Source organism: Eubalaena glacialis, chromosome 7 (assembly GCF_028564815.1).
Source record: "Eubalaena glacialis isolate mEubGla1 chromosome 7, mEubGla1.1.hap2.+ XY, whole genome shotgun sequence".
Lineage (NCBI taxonomy): Eukaryota > Metazoa > Chordata > Mammalia > Artiodactyla > Balaenidae > Eubalaena > Eubalaena glacialis.
This window is the reverse complement of record NC_083722.1, coordinates 105010243-105033309: the sequence shown is the minus strand read 5'-3', so window position 1 is coordinate 105033309 and position 23067 is coordinate 105010243. Positions and strand designations below refer to the sequence as shown.

Here is a 23067-nt window from a genome sequence, read left to right as displayed (position 1 = left end):
TAGAATACAAACATTTTCAATTTCACAGGTACCTTGAGAAATCACTAAATGTAGTACCTTCATATCACAGGTAAGGAAATGGAGGCCTAGAGAGGTGATGTGACTTATCTCAAGTCATTCACTGAATAGAATTGAAGCCAGTAATTCTCAGCCCAGATTTTTCCCCATTATAACATGAATTGCGTCAGAATTTTTATCTTGGGTGCCATTGATTCCTTTGTTAGTAAAACAGCATTTTAATTGAGTTATTTAAAATGTCAGTTAGACATAGAATGACCATATGTTCTGGTGTCTCTGAGATCGGCTGGTTCCCACTTATTCTCTTGGCATCATAATTAGTAGTACCCTGTATCACTCTCCCAAGTGTCTGGGTTTAGATGGTAGATTATATGGTTGTCCTGTCAGAGGGACATGCCGTGTTTATTTGCACATCTTCTTCGTTCTCTTAGTCCCACACAAATAGTCACATTCTGGAACACGGGTACATATTAAATTGCTGATTTTGCTTACTCCTATTGATTTTACCACGTAAGTAGTACCCATTGTTCTTGTATCTTAGAGAGATTCAAGCATTAAAATATGATGGGCCTCAAGTGTGGAGGCTTGTTATTTTTTAGGTAATTCTGCAGAAGTCACTTGTGGAAGCCTGTAAGGTGCTTTACTATGCTGCCCCTGCCCTAGTAAGCACATTTCGTTAGAGCCTTTTGCATCTTGTTACTGGAGTATGGGTAATAGTACAAATCAAAAATTAAAAAATATGTGTCAACATTAAAATTTGGAGTCAATATAGTTTTGGAGGGATAATTCTCATACACTAGATCATTTGGTCTAAGGCCTCATTTTTGTGGGAACTGAGTCACAAGGCGGTTCAGTGTCCGCTGCCTAAAACCCAGCAGTATAAGGTAGTTTTTAAATTGTCCTCCTCCTTGAACAGATTGTAAGACTAGAGTTTTATGGCCTGAACCTTGACTTGATACTGGGTTTCTGTGGTTTGGTGGTTGGTATTGGCCAGGCATCCCACATTTGTACAGTTGAAAATGCGTCCTCAGCATGGGCAGCTGGGCAGATGATATAGAAGTTGGCCTGGCTGTGCACAAGACATGCTGCTCCCATCACGAGCTTCATACCCTGCCTCTTGTTGTCCAGGGAACTTGTATTCGAATGAAAGCTTCTTCAGTGGTAGAGGAAATTTTCACCTTGAGATGCTGCTTGTCTTGTAATTCGTTTCTCCTTACGGGGCTGAATATTGTAACCTGTTACTGTGATCTTGTTGTCTTCTAGTATTGGGGTTTTTTTGTGTTGGTCATTTATGCTGCTAATAGTTGAGTCAGAACAAAATGAAGCATCGTGATTTTGTCCCCCTGCCCACTTAACTTGAGATTTTGATTCAGTATCTAGTTGTAGCGGTGAAAATTTTGCTAATTAAAAAAATTTGTCCCTTACATTAGACTCTCAGAGTTGATGTCTTCTTTTTTTTCTTTTTTTCCCTTAAGTTTATAAGTTAAACATAAGCACAAATGTTTGATTGTACTTTGAAATTGAGTTTTTTCCAGAGGGCCAAGAGGATTCCAGTGTTTGGAATTAACCTAATGTCCTTTTATTTCTCTTCCTTGAAAAAAAATACACAGTACTTTTCTTCACTTTTTATAAGAATTTAAAGTGATTGACCTAAAAGGTATGATTATCTCTTGAATACAGTATTTCCTAACCCTTTTCTTGCCACATAAAAAACGATAGCATTTGTGTGTCAGACACTTCCATCAAATAGATGATTGATGCTGGAGGCCAGAGGTGCTGCCATGGGCTTAAAAATTGTTTTGGCTATTCTGGGTCCTTTTGCATCTTGACATAAACTTTAAAATTAACTTGTCAGTTGCTAAGAAAGAAAGAAAAGGTCTACTGGAATTTTGGATGAGATTAAATTCAATCTGTAGATTAACTTGGGGACCAACTGACTTATCAATATTGATCTGGTAACAGTATGGTCTGGTTTATATGGTTTAAAAGGATGACTCCAGATGCTGTGAAGAGTGATGGGGGGTTAGAGGTGAGGCGAGTGGCAGCAGGGAGACCAGTTAGGCTTTGGTCCAGTCCATCCGAGGGGTCATGGTAGAGCAGATTAGGACCATCATGGTAAAGACGGAAATGGGTGGGATTGGGGATGTATTTTGGAGGTAGGATAGACAGCACGTGCAGGTGGTTTGGACGTGGTAGGACAGGAAAAGCTCAGCCTGTGGATGAATTTTGGCTTTAACAACTGGGTGCATGGTTGTACTTGCTGAGTAAGATGGGGAAATCTGAGAGAGGCAGTAGAAAGTTTGGCCAGGGGTCGGGGGGGGGTGGGTCGTGTTGGTAATCAGGGGTTTTGTTTTGGGCCTGTGAGATGACCAAGTAGATATCAGACAAGGACACGGCAGTAAGGAGAGAGATCAGGGCCCGAGATACACATAAAGGCATGGTGTTGGCTCTGAGCCTGTAGTGCAGGTGTGCAGAAGAAGAAAAAGGCACCTAGGACTGAACCCTCTCGCACTCCAACATTGAGAAAGTAGAAGCATTTAGAAAAGACTGAGCAAAAGAGATCCAGGAAGAAGAAGACCAGTGGTGGATGAAGAAAACTAGGACATTGTGATACCATGGAAGCTGACAGAAGAAAACAGATGAGAAGTCAAATGAGACAAGACTTGTTTGACTAGGGAGCAGGGACTGTGGACTTGGGCAACATGAAGGTCTTAGCAGGTGTGGCTTCGAGTGAAGGGTTCCCTGGAAGACTGACCGGTGTGCGCTGAGGGGAAGCCTTTAGGGGACGAAGGAGAGAGCAACTCCCACCAGCTCTCAGGAACTTCTGCTGTGAAGGGTGGCGGAGATTAGGACTGTACGTGGAGGAACACGGGATTGCGGGAGGGCTTTGATGGGAATATGCCGTCGAGAAGGGGACACTGATGAGGGGTGGGGAGCCAGCTGCGTGAGTGAAGTCCCGAGGAGGCAGCGAGGTGGGAGCAGGTGGAAGGGTCGGCCTTTGTTAGGAGCGGGGTTGACTGACCTGTAGAAGCAGCAAGGAAGGCAGGACATAGGCACAGTTGCAGGGGCAGCAAGTTCCTGCCGGTTTTTTTGTTTTTAAATTTTTGGCCGTGCTGCGTGGCTTGCGGGATCTCAGTTCCCCAACCGGAGGTTGAACCCGGGCCTTGGCAGTGAAAGCCCAGAATCCTAAGCACTAGGCCACCAGGGAACTCCCCTGCTTTTATCTTCTTAACATAGTTAAGGCAGTTTCATCAGCTGAGATTGGGGTGGGCTGGCGGGTAGGCAATTTGAGGGGTGAGCCTTTGAGAATGGGAAACAGAACATGCCAGGTAAGTTTTGTAGGATCACCTGATAGTGAGGATTGCCCATATAGTAGATGCTTGCTTTGGAATTCTTTCTCATCAACTAAGAAAAAACTTCGAATGTGTTTAACTTTCAGATATAACTTAGAAATGTTGTTGACTATGAAAGAGGACATGCTAATACATTTTCTTATCATGTATAGAGGTTTAATAGAACCTTTTTTAAAACATTCACGATTTGATATTCTTTTTGAGCACCTAGAGACTGAGAAGGGAAAGAACCCACAAACTCAAAAGAAAAATGGGCAAAAGCCCTGAACAGATGGTTTGCCCAGAGAGAAATGCAAATTGCGTCTATTTGTCACCCGTTAGGTTGGCAAGCATCTTAACATTTGTTAATAGACTCTGCAGTAAGGGTATGAGGGAACACACACTCTCATTTATTACTGGTTGGAGTGCTACATAATACAGTCCCTAAGGAGAGGAAGCTGGTAAGACCAACCAAAGGTACTGTTTGGCCTTTTACCCAGTATTCTCATGAATTTGTCCTATAGGTACACCTGCACCCGTACAAATGACTATACTTGGAGTTATTCATCGAGTCATTGTTTATCATAACAGAAGGTTGGAAACTACTTTGAGTATTCATCCTTGGGGGCTGGTTGATTAAACTCTGGTACATCCACACAATGAGATACTATGTGATTGTTCAAAAAGGAAAATCTCTACATGCTGACACGGAGAGATTTCCAGGATACGTTTGCAAGTGAAAAGACCAAAATTCAGAACAGCATAGATAGCATTCTGTTTCTTTTCTAAAAGGGGAGGAAATGAGTATACTTTTATTTGTTTGGTTTTGCATAAAGAAACATCAGAAGAATAAACAACAAACTAATAAGTGATTATGTGCTGGAGTCAGAGGGGAACGGATTGCCTGGGGACAGAGGAGGAAGTGAGACCTCTCAGTGTCCATCTTCTCATGTCATTTTGATTTTGAACCATGTAGAGATATGAATCTACTTTAGCCAAAAAAAGAGTAGGTACTTTACAATAAAGTTTTGGAAATCGTCATCGTCTTCGTCAATGTCATATTATATAAATTGGTTCGTGAAGGTTCGTAATGCAGCAGTAGGGTAAGACAGATATAGTAACGGGGTTTTGTAATTTAGGGACACTGGAATTATTAAGAAAATTGATGAATAGGTGTTTATGTTTCTGGTCAAATTAAGAGAAAACAGTATCTAAAGAAAACCTTGTCAAAGTAACTGAACCTAAGGTGTAAGTATCTTACTGTAATTCAATGATAGCCTTGTTATTTTTTAAAATCTTCTTAATTGTTTTTGGAAGGTTAACACATTACATTTGGTTTTTAACTGTTAAGAATGTGTCGTCGAATGAATTTAAAATTGCCACAAAATCTTTTTCTACTGATATACATTACTGTTTTGTATTTTATTACAGACTGTTTTTTTTTGTTTTTTTTTTCCCCTGGGAACATTTCTGGACTTCAGAATACCCCTGAAAGCTAAATGGTTCATCTTGTTTCAGATGGAGAATTTTGATTGTTGAAAGCTTGTAGAGAAAATGTGGGAACATGGAGTCGTGTTGCCATATCTTTTGCATTTTCAAAAGAGCTTAAACTGGGTGGTACCTGGGATCTACAGTCCTTTGGATGAATGGGGCATTGTTCTGGGGGAATGTATCTTCCCCTAAGATGCTATGACATCGAGTCCTTGAAATTTATATGCGTCCATCAGATCCCTGTACCTAGCCATCCATCTTTGTTCATCAGCTCAGCCATGGCTTTGCGCCTCTAGCAGGGTGCCTGGCACATGGTAGATTATTGAATTAATTTCCCTGGGCTTCAGTTTCCTCACTGATAAAATAGGATGATAGTGTTTGTGCCCTGCCAGCTTCTCTGGGTGATTCTAAAAAGCAAATGAGGTGATCATGTATTGTGAATTCTTTGTAAATTGAACATTTCATCTCTTATTAAGGATTTTCCACATATTACTTGATAAATAAGTTCGTTCTGTTATTATATTTTTCTTATATCTGAATCTGGAGCTTTCTTCATTTTATCTTTTTCTAGATCTAGTGGAGAGCATGAAAACATCCCTCTTTTCCCTTTAGTTTCTCTGAGTTTTTGTCTACCTGTCAATTGGGGATAAAACCTAGGGTTCTTATATGAATTAAAGCTAGTGTATATAAACTAGTCATCACAGTGATTTGTAGAAGTAATTGCTAACAAAATGGTAATTTTTGGTTTTGTCATTGAGTGATTTTTTTTTTTTCAACCTAGGATGTTTACTATTCTAATATTATTGTCAGCCACCTGCTAAAATACTTGGCACATAAGCTGTTGCTCACCCTACGGAACAGAGTATTTGAAACAGGGGTCTGAGGACGGATTCATGGAGCTGGTAGCATTTATTTAAGTACCGTTGTCTAGTGGGCTTATATGCTGTCCATCAGTCCTCCAGTGATCAGCCCTTAAAGAGGTATTTTTTTAAGTTGGATATACTCAACCATGCTCAAATTAATGCCACAATTATGAGGGGAGATTTGGGGGGGTGGGGATTGGTGGAGAGTAACTAGTAGATAATAGAAAAATTCCACTTGTAAGTAATCTTTAATCCGTAGGATTTTTATAGCAGATGTTTGCATTTTACCTACCCCACAGTACACTGTGTACCTGCCATGCTGGATAAATAAAAAGTTCTGATGAATTTGCACCCTGGTGTCATAGAAACCAAAGATTAAAGATTAAAACAGCACATCGTGATCTGGTCTCCTAGGGCAAATTGAAGCATGGTGCTGAGGCAGTTATTTGGGTAATTCAGACCCAAATCTGGTTTATGAAAATGGATGCAGCATTTATTGAACACTTACTGTGTGCCAAGCTCTATGCTAAACATTCTATGTATTATATTGGTTAATCTTTAAAATATTCCTTTGAACTATATGTCTTATTATCCTGACTTTACAGGTGAGGATATTGAGACTCGGAAAGATTAAGTAACTTGCCCAGGGTACACTAAATGACAGAAACAAGACTGAAACCTTGACTTTGTCCAACACTAAAACCTGTGACTTTTCTCCTCTGGGTAGTACGAGCAGTCATCCCTTTGCCAGAGGAATTTGGTATGTCACTTGTCAGCTTTGGTGGTAAAATCTTGACCGGTAGAAATAGAAGGCTGCAAGAGAAATAAGCAAAGAAAGTGTTTTCCTTCACCTGATAAGATGTTATGCCACTACTTTTGATCCGAGAATGACAAGAGTAAAATATTATAGGAAGACCAACTAGGACAAAGACCAACCAGCAGCCAGCAAACAAAGAAGAAAGCAGTTGAGCTTACACTTCTGAAAGTTTGAGCTGAAAATGAAGTCTAAATGGTACGAAAAATTAAGTGTGGGTGTTCCAAATAGAGCTACTAGACTCTTCCTGTATAGGAAGAGGGAATTCCATAGAATTGAAGATTCATATTTTTTGCCTATAAATCTTTATCTTATGTATTTAATTTGTATAATAATATCCACTCTAGCCTGGTCTGGATGGTGTCATCAGACAGCACGATTTGAACACCCTCCCACAGGGAGCTCTAATGTTCAAGTTCCAGACTCCACATTCATCTGGCTTCTTGAATCATGGTCTCCCAGAGTGTTTCAAACCCAAATTGTAGAGAATCTGAAGTTTACTCTGAAAAAATTTCTTGTCTGAGAATTAAAAGCTACAGCTGTGTAGGCTTGTGTGTGCCCTGACTCTGGGTATACTGGAGGGAGTAATTTATTTTCTCCTGTGGAGGATTGTTTAGATGTCTTGAAAGTGTGTGAAAGGAATTTTCGATCTCCAAGGCATATTAAAATGATTAAGATTTCAAAACTACTAATTACTGCAATACACAAGGAAGAGATCTGAGAGTGATAATTTTAGTAACACTGCCTGTTTTGCCCAGTAGTCTCTTTGTAAAATCCTATTTGTGAAACAGTATGTTTAATTTCAGGAATGTGGCTTTTGAGTAGAATGTAGTAAGTACATTACGTTAAAAAGGAATGGACATTTCTGTCTGCTATTTTAATTGTATTAGTCAGCATCAACTCACACTTTCTTAGTGGTGACTAGAATTAGAGCAGCAGACATAGCAAAATATGCTGAAACTTCATTTTAGGTAAACGTCAAGCCTCCCAAACTTTCTGTCATTCAGTTTAGTGATTTGGTTATCATCAGGTTAGCGACTGAGCTGGAGGAGAAGGAAAGGTGATGAGAATTGAGGAAATCGAGGCACTGTGCATCGTGCTGGTTGGTAGTATTGAAGTTGCAGACGAAGAGGAGATTGCAGACCCCTTCTGAGATGTGTCTTTTGTACACCTCCTCTACCATCTGTTTTCACTGAAATAGTGTAGCAAAAACCTCTTAGGTTTGTGTCCTTAATGATCCGCAAATATTTTCCTTCAACAAATCAGTGGTTTGTACTGATGATTTGAAAGCCCGGAGGTTAACTGATCGCAGACTAATAGGTTATTTGACAGGCTTGGCCGTCCTGCTTACTTAGCTGGAATAGTAGGGATGCTTTGTAACCTTCCTGTTGAAAAAAAATTGTATGTGTGTGTTGGGGGGGGTGTCAGCAGGAAGCCGACTTTACTGTTTCTCTAGTGATGTGATACCTGCCAGGACCTAGAGTTATATGACCGCCCCTTTCTCCCATTCCCCTAGCTCATGAGTTCTCAATAGGAGCGATTTCAGCCCCCAAGGGGTGTGAATTGGGGGGGGGTGCTAGATGGTTAAAAAGAAAATCTTACTCCGCGTGTAAAGCATGTATACACACACACAGTATGTAAACAGATATACATTATATTTGTGGTATTAAAATTTCATTGCGGGGCAATTAGGAAAAAAAGAAGCTCTGAAAAGACTTCTTAGGTGTGGGGAGTGGGGGCAGTCATGGAGAAAGGTTGAGAGACACTGCCCTAGCTCCGTTCAGGTAAGGAAGAGTGGGTGATGGTATCAGTATCACTTGGCGTAGAGAGAAGGAAATGAAAATCTCCCATAAACAGCTTCAGTTTTCTTGATAAAGTTGGTGTAGTTACCACCAAAGTAAGGATTAACAAAGGTTGGGATCTTGTGAACGGAAAGGTTTAGACCTCTTCTATGGGAATAAGGGTGGCAGTGTATGCTAGCCCTCCCCAGCGAGTGGCCAGCTGGGTCTGTCTCTTAGGAAAATAATGAAGTTGGTGAAATCTGCCTTGTGTCTCCTTAAGGGTCTTCTGCTTTTTCCTCTTCTCTCCTAATGAACACTATATTTAGCTAGCTGTTTAATGGGAAAGCTTATAATAGGCTTGTATATACTAAGGTGAAACTGACTGATGATAAATTAATGTGTTATTATTTTCAGGGACACTTGCATTTGAGCAGGGGGCCATCCTCAGTGTAAAAGAGTAGTAGATGCTTAGGTACTCTGACAGGTTAGGTCAATGGTTCCTGTCCCAGGGACCTGAAAGAATGATTGCAGCTGGTCTGCAAAAGCATATGCATATCGAGAATTATCCATGGACATAATCGAGAGTGTCTCACAGGCGTATGTACTACTATTTTTAAAATGTATATATGCGCTTCTCTAATGGATAAAATATAGATTAACAGTATTACTAAATTTATAATACTTCATTATTGTTACATGTTTTCTCGATCCACAAATACGAGGAGTCTTGCTTCTACCCTTTGAGGAACCTCATCCTGAATTGTGCTTGCTGTATTGGAGGGTCACTACATCGCAATGCGAATGGAGCGCTTACACATAGGCCATTGTACACACAAGCCACAGTCAGGGACACCCTGCGTGTAGCTCCTTGAGGGTCTTGGGAATTGGGGAAATCCCTTGAGTAAAATGTTTGGTACAGAACTGTGTTTATTGACTGTTGCCCCTTTTTTTTTTTGTTCAGGCGCTGTAGGCAAACACTGCTTCAAAGTAGTTTTTCAGAAGTGGTTGAGAATGATTCACTGACACTTTAAATCTTCATAATTTTTAAACTTTTGTTATCTCTTAGAATATCACTAGAAATAAGATTGGCACTAACATTTCCAAACCTGTTGTCTCTTGCCCGAGAGAGAGTTAGTCCTTTGTTTGAGCCTTCTTTATCCTGGGGGTTGTGACGACTATTTGAGTTGTCCCATACACTGCCCATGACATTCTGTGTCTTGTGTGTCTTGGATGTCTAAAGAAATGCTTTTTTTCCTAATATATATATATATACACACACACACACATAAGGAATTTAGTTGGATAAGAACAAGATGCTAAAAGCCTTAAAACATTTTCCTTTTAAAGAAGTAATACCTGTCCTCTCTATCCTTATTTACTCTGCTCCCCTGCCTCCCGCCCTGCCCTGCACAGATAGGCCAAAGATTACGTAGCACTTTAAGCTAAGTTGCATTATAACAAATTACAGTATTAGCACAGTTCAAATTAATTACATTTTACTTTATTTGGTTACAGAGGGACTAACAGACACTTAGGAACTTAATATCTCTTGTGAATTTCATTACTAAACTGCAGTTTTTAAAACATGATTTGATCTTTGGTTGCCATAAATTGAAATTGAAAAGGCTCACGATTATATTCCATTTGAATCCAGGTTTTTTTACTGAGGTGTTTATTTAAGCTTTAGGGATTTTTTTTTCTTTATTATTGCTAATTAATTAAGTTTTTTTTTACAGCTTCATTGAAATTGATGTGTAATAAACTGCAAATATTTAAAGCACACAATTTGATGACTTTTGTCACATGTGTACTGTGAAGTCGTCGGCACGGTCAAGGTGATGACCTATCCATCACTCCCAAAGTTTCCTTGGGCCACTTTGTAGTCCCTCCTTGCCCACCCCCTGCCCCCTGCAGGTAACCACTGGTCTGCTGGTTTGCTTTCTGTCACTAGAGATTAGCTTGCATTTTCTAGAATTTTATATGAATGGAACCACGGTCTTTTTATTGTCTGGCAATATTGATGTACATGTCCTTTTAGTTCCAGTTCAGACATCATAAGAGATCTTCTAGAAGAAGAGGAAGCCTGGGAAGCATCACATAAGTGAGTTCTCATAATCACGAAATAAGCATGTACTTTCACCTGATAAATTATAATTCTATACAGTTGATTTTCAAACCAAAGAATATTTGTGCTTACTGACTTAAGCAAGTAATAATTCACAAAAATCAAGGTAAAGATTTCCAGTTCACTACTTGTTTCTACATATTTCTGCTTAGAAGTGGAATCTTAGTGTAATAACTCCAGTTACTTGTCAGAAGTTGTTTTTCTAAAGATAAATTGTTCCAATGGGCAATTAATAGTCAGGAATTAACAGTCGGGCCTTAAGCGCTGGCTTAGACTCTTTAGAGAACTTTTACTCCTTTCCTAAATGTTGCCAGTCATAAGACTGTAGTACAACTGGGCAGATTTGTTCCACTAAAATTTCATGAAGATCACATACCACAAGTGGGCCCTCAAAACTGCCTAGCACTTTTACTGTTTCTGTGATTATTTCTATGTCTTGTTCTTCACAAGGATTACTTGAACCCTTCTCAATTCTTTTCAGTGGCTCCAGCCTAGCTGAAGACCTTTTCTCTTCCTTTGTAGAGAAAATAGAAGCCATTGTATGGGAATCCTCATCTTTCCAACACCAAATGTATAAATCTGCCTGTGTTTGTACATATTTTAGCCCTCCTTTTATAATTTCTTCCTTTTATAATAAAGGGCTGCCTCTTTATTATAGAGTCTAGTTTCTCCTACCTCATTCCTACCCTCTTGTCAGGAATGTTACCCATTCTCTCTTCTCTCGTTTAGGCATCTCTCCCTCTCTTGTCCTCTCTCTCTCTCTCTCGTTAGGTTTTCAGCGAGCCCGAATCTCTCCCATCTTGAAACCAACTGACTAACTACCACCTCACTCAGTCTCATCCTGAAGCTGCTCTCGTGTCTCTCCTTCCTTTCTCAGTAGGTGGCCTCTACTTGCAGGTTCCATTCCTCATCTCCCACTGACTCATCAACATCCTCAGCCAGGCCCATCCTTCTTCTGAAATAGCCTTCGTTGAAGTCATCGAAGACCTCTATGTGGCTAAGTCCAAAGGACAACTTTTTAGACTTCATCTCTCCTTTGACTTCTTAGCAGCATCTGATGTTCTTGACATCTTCACCTTTCTGAAAGCCTCTCTGAGGCTGAAAGAGGTAAATCTCCATCCAAGGTCACTTAGCAATAAGTGATAAGTGATGGAGCTGAGATTTTAATCTATGTCAAAATTCAGCTCTATGGACCATTAAGCTAAATTGTCTTTCCCAAGAATGAGATTTCCTGTGCTGACATTTTGTAGTATTATAGCTGAATCACTGGGAGAATGGAAGAGTGTGGTGTATCCAGGGAAAGCATTATGAGTAGGTTTATTAGGCCAATGAGATATTTGGTGGCTCAAACAGTAGCGTTTTATGAAAGTTTGAGATTGTGGCTGCATTAGTCTCACCTAAGCATTATTGAACTTTGCATTCTAGGAGAGGAGGCCACTCATTAGCTAACTACTTCCTCTTGTACCAGGAATCCCCCTGTTTATGCTAAACTAACCCTGACGTCAATGGCTCTGACAAGCTGTAGCCCAAAATTCCTGAGTCCAAGCCCATTCTTGGCAATGATGACCTCTTAAAGTCATTATTATAAGAAATAACTTAGAAAACAAATCCCATCGCTTGATCCTCACAGATAATAAATGTTAAAGCTGGAAGGATGTAAGTGCTCATCTAGTCTAGTCCCTTCATTTTATAGAGAAGGAGGCTGAGCTCCAGAGAGGTAAGTTGATGAGGTTGAGGTCCACAGCTAGTTAGTGGCCTGCTGGGCTAAGAATTCAGGCTTCCTGGTTTCAGCCGAGTGTAGAGCAGTTTAAACCAGCTTATGCTACAGTGTAGCTTTAGAAGCAGAATCAGGGAAAGGCTGCACAGCTTTACTTTTCAACAAAATGTGATAGTTCTGCAAATACCCGTCTTAAGCTTATAGGCATTTTGTGGTACCACAAGTGACATATTTGAGATATTAGTCCTAGAACATACTATTTCAGTCCCAACATGTTCTCCTAATTCCATAAATGATTGAGAGGTTCTATTAGCAACACAATGCCCCCATATAAAGCAGTATTTTCATAAGCAGCAAAAAAACCCAAAACAAAACGCTGTTTTCTGCAGACTGGTCTTGGGTTCCTATATCTGTGAATATTGGTTCATCTTATCATTTTGAGCTACAGGATATATTTACGTTGAACAGAATGAAAATAGGAAGAAAAATGGTCCAGGTCAATCATTTCACGTGTCCAGATTTCAACTTCCTTATCCATAAAATGTGGGGGAATGTCTCCTCGGAGGCTCTGAGTCCCTTCTCTCCTGACCTGCTCCTCTTCCATTGTCCCCTCCCTCAGTGAATGGTGGTATCACCGTCTGCCCCACTGTTCCAGCCAGAAACCTAAGAATCATCTTCAGCTTCTCACTCTCCCTTACCTCTCACCTGCAGTGATTGCGAAGTCCTATAGATAAGTGGTCCTCAGACTTAAATTTGCATCAAGATCACTTGGAGGACTTGTTAAAACATGGATTATTGGTCTCCACTCAATCCTGAGATCAGGATTCAGGAGATTTGGGCTGGGGCTCAGGAGTTTACATTTTAGCATGCTCCCCGGTGTTGCTGACGCTGCTTCTGGGGCCCCGCGTTGAGTGGCGGGGCTGTGGACGACCCCTGAACTGTCTCTGTTGGCCCCTCTGTGCCACGGCCTGCGCAGGCCCTTCGCTCTTCTCTCTGGCTTCCTACCACAGCCATCCAGCTGCCTCTCTGCCTCTCTGCCTCTAGTCGGTACGCTTCATTCTGCCCATGAGACCTAAAATACACTGTGTTCTCTCTGTGGTAAAGTCCTGCAGGGACTCACCAGCATCCAAGGCTCTTCCAGCCATGGCCCCAGCCTACCTGCTGGCTCCTGCACTGCCCTTCCTCCCCTCCCCGCCCCCCCTTGTTGCAGCCTGGCTGAACTACTCACATTTGCTTCGGAGTCATGCTGCCTTGTACCTGCTGTTGCTTCCGCTTGAGTTACCTTTTCCCCTTTCTTCGGACGGGAGTTGTCCTTCCTTCCTTCCCAGCTCTGCTCAGAAGCCCCTGGCTGCTCCCCTGCTCCCGCAGCAGTGGGCGCTTACCACCCGACGTGCTTCCTAGAGCAGATGTTCATTATACCCCACGCCCCGCATGGTGCCTGGGGGGACCCATGGAGGGCACTCAGTAGGCGTATGAGGGATTGAATATCTCAGTCAGTATTCATTGGATCTGAATAAACTCCCTGGTGGATTCTAGCTGTTAGTGACACGGCTTACGTGGCTTCAAGAACCTGTGAATGGAAGAGGATTGCCACTTACAAATCTTTTTTAACCCTTTATCTCTTAGTGCCTTAAAAATCTTTTTTTAGGAAATAGCTTTTTCTAGTATTATAAAATCAGAAAAGGAAGAATCATTTTCTCTCTTGGTAATCTGCATTTCATCCTAACCCCACGAGAAGTCATTTGCAGTGTGCTAATGAGCCCATCGCATTTTCTAAGGGAGGACTATTCATCATTTGGCTGTCTTTCTTTGGAGGAGTGAACTTTATTAACTGTTACTTATTAATAACTATTATTAATGTATGCACATCTTAAGTGTACAGCTTGATGAATTTTTACAACTGAATACCCCTGAGGTTAGGGTTACTTTGGTGGCCCCCGTGAATCACGCCCCACCAGCATTCACACTCCTGAGACCCACGTTGATTCTGGGTTTGGCCATGTGATGTGAGAAGAAGTTTGGTAAGCATTTGCACAGTGGGGCTTGTCCTTTCCAAACACTCACTTTTAGGATGCTTCTTCTTGGACCCAGCCCCTCTGCTGTGAGAAGCCCACCCCGGGCATGGAGAGAGGACAGCTGGAGGAGAACGGAGGTCCAACCCTCCCTCCAGCTGAGCTCCCAGTCAACAGCCAGCGCCAGCTTGCCACCATGTGAGTGAGCCTTCCTCACAGTGGATCCTCCGGACCCAATTAAGCTGTCTGTTCTGAGCCCTGCCCAGATCTAGAATCATGACCAAATAAGGGATTGTGCTGTTTCATGAGAATGTAGCAGTAGATAACCAAAACAAATTGAACAGAAAGTTTCTGTTTAGTTTTTAATTGCCATGTAACAAATCACCCGGAAATTTAGGAGCTTAAGCCACAGCCATTTCATTTGCTTATGATTCTTCAGTCTGGGCTGGCCTCAGGCTGCTGGTGGTTATTTATGTGGCATGCAGCCAACTGGCAGGGCGGCTGGAGGTGATGTTCTGCTGAGGTGTCTGGACTTCTCTGTCTTTCCATGTAGTCTGGGAGCCTGTTCTTCTCCATGTGGTTTCTCCGCATGGTCTCTCCATGTGGTCTTTCCAGCAGGATAGCTGGGATTTTGTATATGGAGGCTCAGGGCCCCTGTGCCAGTTATCAGTTTATTGCCTCAGCTCCAAATTCATCCTTTTTGCCTGCTCTGTGAAAACTGAATTGGGCCCTTTAAATATTTTTCCTTTGCCGGCTCTCCTGATGTTAAGTTTTATCAGTAGAGGGCACTGGAGAGACATTGCAAGAAGAAGGGGTTTTGCCTCTTGGTTGCAGGCCTTCCCCAGTGCCTGGTCCTACAGTGTACCCTGGCCAGCAGCTCATTGCTCTGACTCAGTTAGCCACAGCCCTGCCTTCTCCACGCAGGTGTCTGGATCTGTCTGGGGAGAGAGCTCTTCCTGGGGTGCTGCATCTCAACCCTGAGTGGCAGCTATTCCTTATTTCTACTCTTTCTGTAATATATTCTTCAGGATTCTCTTTCCTTCTTACTAGCCAACCCCTCGTTACTCCAGTCCTCTGTTACAGTTAGTAATTCTTTATACTAAACTTTTCTGTTCAAGTTATCATGGTCCTGACTGGACCCAGACTGATACAGCTCCCAAGAGTGCAAATACAAAAATCTCTTAGCCTTCTTAAGACTTCGTCCTGAAACTTGTGCTGTATCACTTCGGCCACATCCTGTTGGTTAAAGTAAGTCACAGTAAAAGTAAGTACTTACTTAAAGTAAGTCACAGGGCCAGCCCCAGTCGCTAGGGAAGGGGATTGCACAGAGGCAGGAGGTGTGGATCATGGGGGGCCACCAAGGTCACCACCCAGAGGTGGACTTGGAACATTCCTGGCATTCTAAGAGCCTTCTCATGCCTCCTCCCAGAGGTAAGCACAGTTCTGACTTCCATCACCATGGGTTAATTTTGCCTGGTTGTAAACTTCATAGAAATGGAATCATATAGTGTGCACTCTTGGAGACAACATTACATGTGTGAGATTTTTCCATGGTTGCATATCACGGTAGTTAGTTATTTTTCACTGCTTTATCTAGAGCAGTGGTTTTCAAAGTGTGGTTTCCTGACCAGCAGCACTTGTATCACCTGGGAATATATTAGAAAAGGAAATTCTTGAGCCTCACACCAGACCTTCTGAATGAGAAACTCTGGGGATGGGGCCCATCAACCTGTGTTTTAAGAAGCCTCAGGTGATCCTGCTGCAGGCCAAAGTTTGAGCACCTCTGCTCTGTAATATTCCATTGTATGAATAAGTCACCATTTATTTACCCATACTACTTTTGCTAGATATATTTTTTCGAGTTTTTGGCTGTCATGAATAAGGTTGTCAGGAACGTAACTGTAGATGTTCTTTGGTGCATGTGCTTTTGTTTCTGTTGAGTATATACTGAGGAGTGGTATAGCTGGGTGTTAGGATGTGCATGTATACAGTAGCTTCTGCCAAACATTTTTCCAAAGTGCCCATACCAATTTAAACTCCCATCAACAGTGGGTGGTCCAGAAGTTCCATGTCCTTCATCAATGCTTGGCGTTCTTAGTTTTTTCATTTTAGTCATTCTCCTTCATAGGGTCCAATGGCGTCTCATTGTGATTTAAATTTGCATTCCTCTGGTAACTATGTTATTAAAAATAGTATTCTTTTGTTGTTTGTTTACTATTTTCTAATTGCTTGTTGCTAATATATGAAGCAAATTAAATTTTTACATTAACCCTGTATTCACGAATTTTGATAAATTTACTTAATAATTCTAATACCCTGTAGGGTTGGGGTTTTTTCCAACATCTATAACCATGTCATCTCAATATAATACTTTTTCTAAAGTCTTTGTTAATGCTTAATTGAACAGGTTAGGACTGCTACTTAGATGTTAACTACAAGTGGTAATAAGGGTATCCTTTTCTTATTCCCAATCTTAGTGGGAAAGCATTCAATATTTTTACCTTATATTCCTAGTTTTTAACATAAATGGATGTTGAATATTTTCAAGTGTTTTTTTATGTTTTCTGTTGAATATATTGAGATGAATATGTGATTTTTCTCCTTTATTTTGTTAATGTGGTGAATTACATTGATTTTTCGCATGTTAAATCAAGATTGCATTCTTGAAATAAACCTAATTTGTTGATGGTGTATTAACTCTTTTATATGTTGCTAGATTTGGTTTCTTAATATTTTGTTTAAGATGTTTTGTTGTTATGTTGAGAAACTGGCCTGTAACTTTCCTTCCATGTAATGCTTGTCAGTTTTTGGTCCCTCTTCAAGCTTATGCACTAGTATTCTGGACGGGCCCTTTGCCCCATACAGTGCTTAAAAAATTGAAAGTACTCAGGGAAACAACCAGTCTTGTGTTTCCAAAAAAAAAAAAAAAGAATAATCAGAAACCTCTTCCCTGTTTAAATGGCCCTTATTCTGCCCAGGCCCCCTGTAATCAACAGGAAGTGGTGGGAGCCCTCACACTGAGAGGTTCTTTCCATGACTCTACCAAGAGGAAGGTAAATCATCCTGGTAATAGTGTATACTGGAAGCAGGCTGGTAATAGATGGCCACATCTCCCAGGTATGGCTTCTGTATTCAGTAGATTCAGGGCTTCCTGATGCCTCTCACCGTGGTCCTCCACGGGAGTATCCCCAGTTGGCTAACAGCATGCAGTTGGCAAAGTTTGCTCAAAAATCCGTTGATTATACCTTCCAGAGGCTAAGAATTTAAAAGCCTGTTGTGTTTGGGCCATGTTATTAAGTGTCTTCATTCTAGTAAATAAGTGTGTTATTAAGTGTCTTCATTCTAGTAAATAAGTGTGTTTCATGCTTAGAAAAAAATCTTGAGGTGGCTTATCCTATTAGGATTGCTGCATCTTTGAGGATGAGGTATTTTAGAGAATTACTCTGGGAGAACCTTGAGATCCTGGCTTGCTAGGGACTCTGCTTCAAGCCCATGCTTATGGTAGAGGCTGCTGCTTCCACTAACACTATAGCCACGTTTGTTGCCAGCTATTGTGAAGGCAAATCAGAGAGGGGAAATATGGGAGAAACACATTACTTAAAATTTTAGAAGGAAATTAAAAACAAGGTAAGAGAGCAAAGAAACAGTAATTTTATAGAAGTTAAATATAAGGGGGAACATCCCATTAAAAAAAAAAACAAAAAAACCCAGAAGCGAAATAAATAAATGGCAATAAAATATTAAGATGAGAAATTTGGGACTTCCCTGGTGGTGCAGTGGTTAAGAATCCGCTTGCCAATGCAGGGGACACAGGTTCAAGCCCTGGTCCAGGAAGATCCCACATGCTGCGGAGCAACTAAGCCCATGCGCCACAACTACTGAGCCTGTGCTCTAGAGCCCACGAGCCACAACTACTGAGCCCACATGCCACAACTGCTGAAGCCCACACGCCTAGAGTCCGTGCTCCGCAACAAAGAGGAGCCACCGCAATGAGAAGCCCGCGCACCACAACGAAGAGTAGCCCCCGCTCGCCGCACCTAGAGAAAGCCTGTGCGCAGCAACGAAGACCCAACGCAGCCAAAAATAAATAAATAAATAAATTTATTTATTTAGGGAAAAAAAGATGAGAAATTTGACTTGTGAAATTTTAGAGATATTAAGACCATGAGTTAAAAGCTGAGGGAAAAAAATTAAAAAGATAAAAGAGAAAATATTCAGGAGATGTTGTGAAATAAGGACGTCTGGAAATTCCATAAAAGCAATGACAAAATTGACAAAACTTGTCAGAATCAACTTTTTGAAAACTGAAAATTAACCAAAGACAGCAGCAATCCAAGGAGCATTACTTCAAGAAAAATATTGAATTTTAGTTAGAACAGTGAGCTTTGTGGTGATTTGACTTCCCCTGTTCCCTTCCCCCTCTCTCTAGCCCGACAATGGCCTTGGGAGCCAGTAGTCTGCTGTCTTGATGAGGACCAGCAGCCTGGCAGCCTGCAGAAAAGGCAGAACGGAGTTGGAGCTCCTTCACAGCCTCGTTCCCAGAGAATTATTATTTGATCTGTCTGGTGGTTTCCTGGAAGACTCCCACTTGCAAGACTGTCTTTACTTCACCTGACTTGGAGCTCACCCAGTGTGAAAAGCCTCTTTTTCCCCTGAGGTGTTTGTTTAAAACAATTAGAGACAATTGATTAACTTCATAGCCATTTGAGGTAGATAACAGTTGGGGCAAACAATATGTTAAGCAAAAAGCTTAAAGGAAAAGCTGGAAAATAAGATTTCCTTCGGGGCTTTGACCAGCTCTGATGTATTACTGTGGCTCTGGAAGGTCACACACATGCTTAGGGCTCTGTGCGTGCTCAGGAGAGACCTGAGAGGGTCCTCATCTCCCACCTCGAGCTGACTGTGAGGCTCCATGCAAGCTGAAAGGAGAGGCTAAGGTGGAGTTGTCCCCCAAGTGCTGAATGCATGCCCCAACACACAGAGTCCCTTGGCAAAGACTGATTGTGACAAGGGCTTCTGTGTTATATCGGTTCCAGGCGATTAGGGAAAGTTATATCTAATCATTAGCTGACCACTAAGCTCATGTAGCAGACACGTCTGTGGTCTCACACAACAAAGAATGTATATTTACAGGATTAGCTCAGAAAGTCACTTAACAAACAGCAGCAGACACCATCATGAACAGACGCTGAGGAAGGAGGAGAATCTAATTCCCATAGTTGCCGCAGTATATTGGTAAAAATGTCCAGTTTTCAACAAAAAATTTGACATAAACGAAGAAACAAGAAACTGTGGCCTATACACACCAGGGCGGGGGAGAAGCAACCAGTGAAATCAGCTGTTTTGACTCTGATCAAAGGACTAAAGGGACGTATGAGAACAGTGTCTCACCAAATAGAGAATACCAATAAAGAAACAAATTATTTTTTAAAAATAGAAATTCTGGAGTTGAAAAACAAAATAGCTGAAATGAAAATTTCACTAAGAGGCTCAACAACAGATTTGAGCAGGTGTAAGAGAGACTCAATATTGAGATTACAGTTATCCCTCAGAATCCATGCGGGGTTGGTTCCAGGACCCTGCCCCCCACCGCTGCAGGTACCAAAATCCATAGATACTCAAGTCCCATATATAAAATGGTGTAATATTTGCATTTAACCCATGCACATCTTCCCATATACTTTATTTATTTTAATTTTTATTTTATTTATTTATTTATTTTTGGCTGCATTGGGTCTTTGTTGCTGCGCACAGGCTTTCTCTGGTTGTGGCGAGCGGGGGCTACTCTTCGTTGCAGTGCACGGGCTTCTCATTGCAGTGGCTTCTCTTCTTGCGGAGCATGGGCTCTAGGCGTACGGGCTTCAGTAGTTGTGGCACGCAGGCTCAGTAGTTGTGGCTTGTGGGCTCTGGAGTGCAGTCTCAGTAGTTGTGGCACACAGACTTAGTTGCTCTGTGGCATGTGGGATCTCTCTGGACCAGGGCTCAAACCTGTGTCCCCTGCATTGGCAGGCAGATTCTTAACCACGGCACCACCAGGGAAGCCCCTCCCATATACTTTAAATCATCTCTTCTTATTCTCGACATCATTTTCTAGTTTATAAGTGCCTTCCCATGTGGTTTCATTTAATCCTCCAAACAACCTTCTACTCCACTGACAAACCTGGGAAATCAGGCAGGGCCTGACCCCTGCCGCTCCCCATCCCCTGCTTTACCCTTGTGCCCCGCGTGGGCCCTCTTCAGTGTCCTGCCCTCTGTCAGTGTCTCAAGGAGCGCTGCCGAGGCTCTGGTGTCGGGGGCCCGCAGCACCAGGCTGTGCTGCAGAATCCAGAGAACGTCAACTTTCGTCTTCCCACCTGCTCGTGCGGCAGCGACCCCTTTCCCCGGTGCTCTGCCCGAAGTGAAAGGATGCGTGTGGCTCATCTCTCTTGGGAGGGGATTTTGTTTTCTTGGTTCCCTTACAACCTCAGCTGTCTGACAGGATCAAGATAAGTTATGATTTTGTTCGACTCTCTGGCTTCGTCTTGTTGTTAGGATGGAAGCACATTTTCTGCAGCTTTCTGCCTCTGAAGCAGAAGCGTAAAGCTGCTCGATTCTGATTCAGAAGAAAGGAGTTCAGTTCCTAACTCTGTCACTTATGATCTGTGATCTTTGCTAAGTCACTGTTTTCTCAGTTGTGCAGTGGAAATAATAATAAAAGTCATAATAATTATCATAGCAGACTTGTCAGTGGAGTGGAAGGCTATTTGGAGGATCACATAGAAACACACGGGAAGGGGCTTGTAAACTAGAAACTGCTGGGGAATAATAGGGATCATCATTTTCTAAGCTGCCGTTTTCTTTTTTCCATTTTCAGATGCGATCTTCAAGACACAGAAATAAGTCCCAGACAGAATCGTCGCACGAGGTCAGCTGAAAGTGCTGAGCTCGAGCCAAGAAATAAGCGGAACAGGAATTAGTGTGGGTTTGTTGACTTTCCCAGTGCAGTCATCAGAAGATGGTACTTTTGTTGCCATGTAGATTTCATATTCATAAATGCCCAAGTGAAGATGTTACATTCTAAATATTATGTTTAACTGATTTTTATTCTTTTCTGCCTTTCCAGGAAAAAAAAAAAACTTACAAAGCATCCTCACTTGGTCAGTTACCTCCTGCCCCTAAAACATCTCTCTCTAAAAATACTGGCATCCACACGTTCACCAGCTTTGCAGACGACAGAGACTTTTTGGCAAAAGGGTTTTGTTTGATTTTGTTTCTAAATTTCAGAATGTCCTTAAGCCATTCTCCTCTTCCATGGAGAAGCCAACTTCAGAAAAGGATCCTTTAGCCCCTCTACCACAAGGAGCAGTTGAGGCATTCAGAGCCACTGTGTTTCTGGAAAGGCAGGATGTCCCAACTCAAGTCCTCCGTGAGTGTGAGCACGCGAGGCCTGGAGGCCGGTGCGCGTGTTACAGCCGTTTCAGGATGGTTGTTGCCCGAGTTTCATGTGGTTGTTAGTTAGACCTGTGTCTTACACTTTACTTGGACTAGGATATTAGTATTGTAACCTAAAGGCACAAAACAGTAACTTTGAAACATTAGGCATATTCTCCAGAAATGCCACTTACAAATGATTCCTTGGTCTTTTTTCACTTGGGTAAATCAAATCTTTAACACTTTGAATCCCAGCTATTAAATGGAAAGAATGCAATAAATGAATTTTGTAACTGAATAGACTCTATATCAATTTAAAATAAAGTCCTTGAAAACAGTCTCCTGTGAATGGTTGAGTACAAGCTACAAATCATTGGAAAGGGTTGATCAGAAATTGTTTTCTCTGTGCAAAATGTCCCCCAGTTCCCAGTTCCTTGCAGAGTTCCTAATGCCTGTCTTTGGCATTTCAGAGCCAGTCCCCTGCCACCGGTGCCAGCAGCTCTGGGGCTGCCTGTGTCCTGGTGACAGCAGTGCCACTTCACCAGAGTCCTGGAAGACCCTGGTGTTGGTTTGGGGGTGGAGGGCCTGATCCTGCCCTGGGCCAAGTGTCCCAGCATCTCAGGGTAGCCATCCCTGCTCCCGCTGAGCTCCTGGAAGGAGGAGGTGGCTGGAACCCTGCTGTTTAAAACAGCACCTAGAATTCGGAAGGAGTACCGGGCAGGTGCTCTCCCATTGGCTCCCAGATGGCCTGGCATTTCTCGATTTCTTCTCTGCTTACCGAAGAGGCAAGGCTTTTGCCTGGAAAGGATTCTGGGCAGCCATGCAGGTAAGTGGGGCAGCCTGCTCCAGCTTCAAGAAGTTGTCAGAATGCCACACCTTCTCTCGTGTGCCACCTTTGCAACTCTTGCAGGTGCCATGGGCTCCCCTCTCTGGTCCCAGCATGTTGGAGGCAACACTCCACCCCCGCCTCCATCCTGTGATGCCCCACTCCCACCCTCTCCCAGGCAGCTATGGGTCAGGCTGGGGCAGACGTGCTCCACTGTATTCAGGGGTGTGGGAGCAGGCGTCCTTCCCTGTAATCTTGGCTTGGCAGCCAGCACGGCTCACCCTCCAGACCACTGACCTGTGGGAAAGAAGAGGTGTGCAATTGCTTTGCCCAGCCTCTGAGAATCCTGCTTTGTGGCTGAACTGAAGTGGCTCCTGCTCTGTGAGGGCCTGCCAGCAAGTTCCTTTGAGGCACTGTGCTGAGGATGATCTGAAGCTGCCACCTACCTTCCTGAGGGCTCAGGTGGTGAGTTACTAACTAATATCTAGGCTTCTGAGACTTGTAATGGAGGGAACGGGAGGGATGGAGAGGTTGAAAGGGGAGGAAACGTCAACTGGGTCTCATCCATGGCTTCATGTAGATTCATGTAGGACTCAGAACAAATTCCTGGGAATCCTACCCCTTGGAGACCACACCAACTTTGCTTGCTTGTTTCTTTAACGGCTTCATTGAGATATA

General features: G+C 42.4%; 1 protein-coding gene across 5 annotated transcripts in view; it reads left to right on the top strand.

Annotated features, from left to right (window-relative positions):
- The window catches only part of RAD18 (RAD18 E3 ubiquitin protein ligase), a 105585-nt gene extending 83821 nt beyond the window's left edge, over positions 1 to 21764 (top strand). For 2 of the 5 annotated variants that reach the window (XM_061195567.1, XM_061195569.1), the window contains exons 12-13: positions 10338 to 10400; positions 21007 to 21151. In XM_061195567.1, coding sequence (XP_061051550.1) covers positions 10338 to 10400; positions 21007 to 21109 — 166 coding nt within the window. In that variant the 3' untranslated portion in view covers positions 21110 to 21151. Of the gene's footprint in view, positions 1 to 10337; positions 10401 to 16281; positions 16325 to 21006; positions 21152 to 21255 lie in introns of those variants that run through there. The other 3 variants (XM_061195568.1, XM_061195571.1, XM_061195570.1) reach the window with 3 other exon arrangements.
- The last annotated feature ends 1303 nt before the right edge of the window (positions 21765 to 23067 follow it).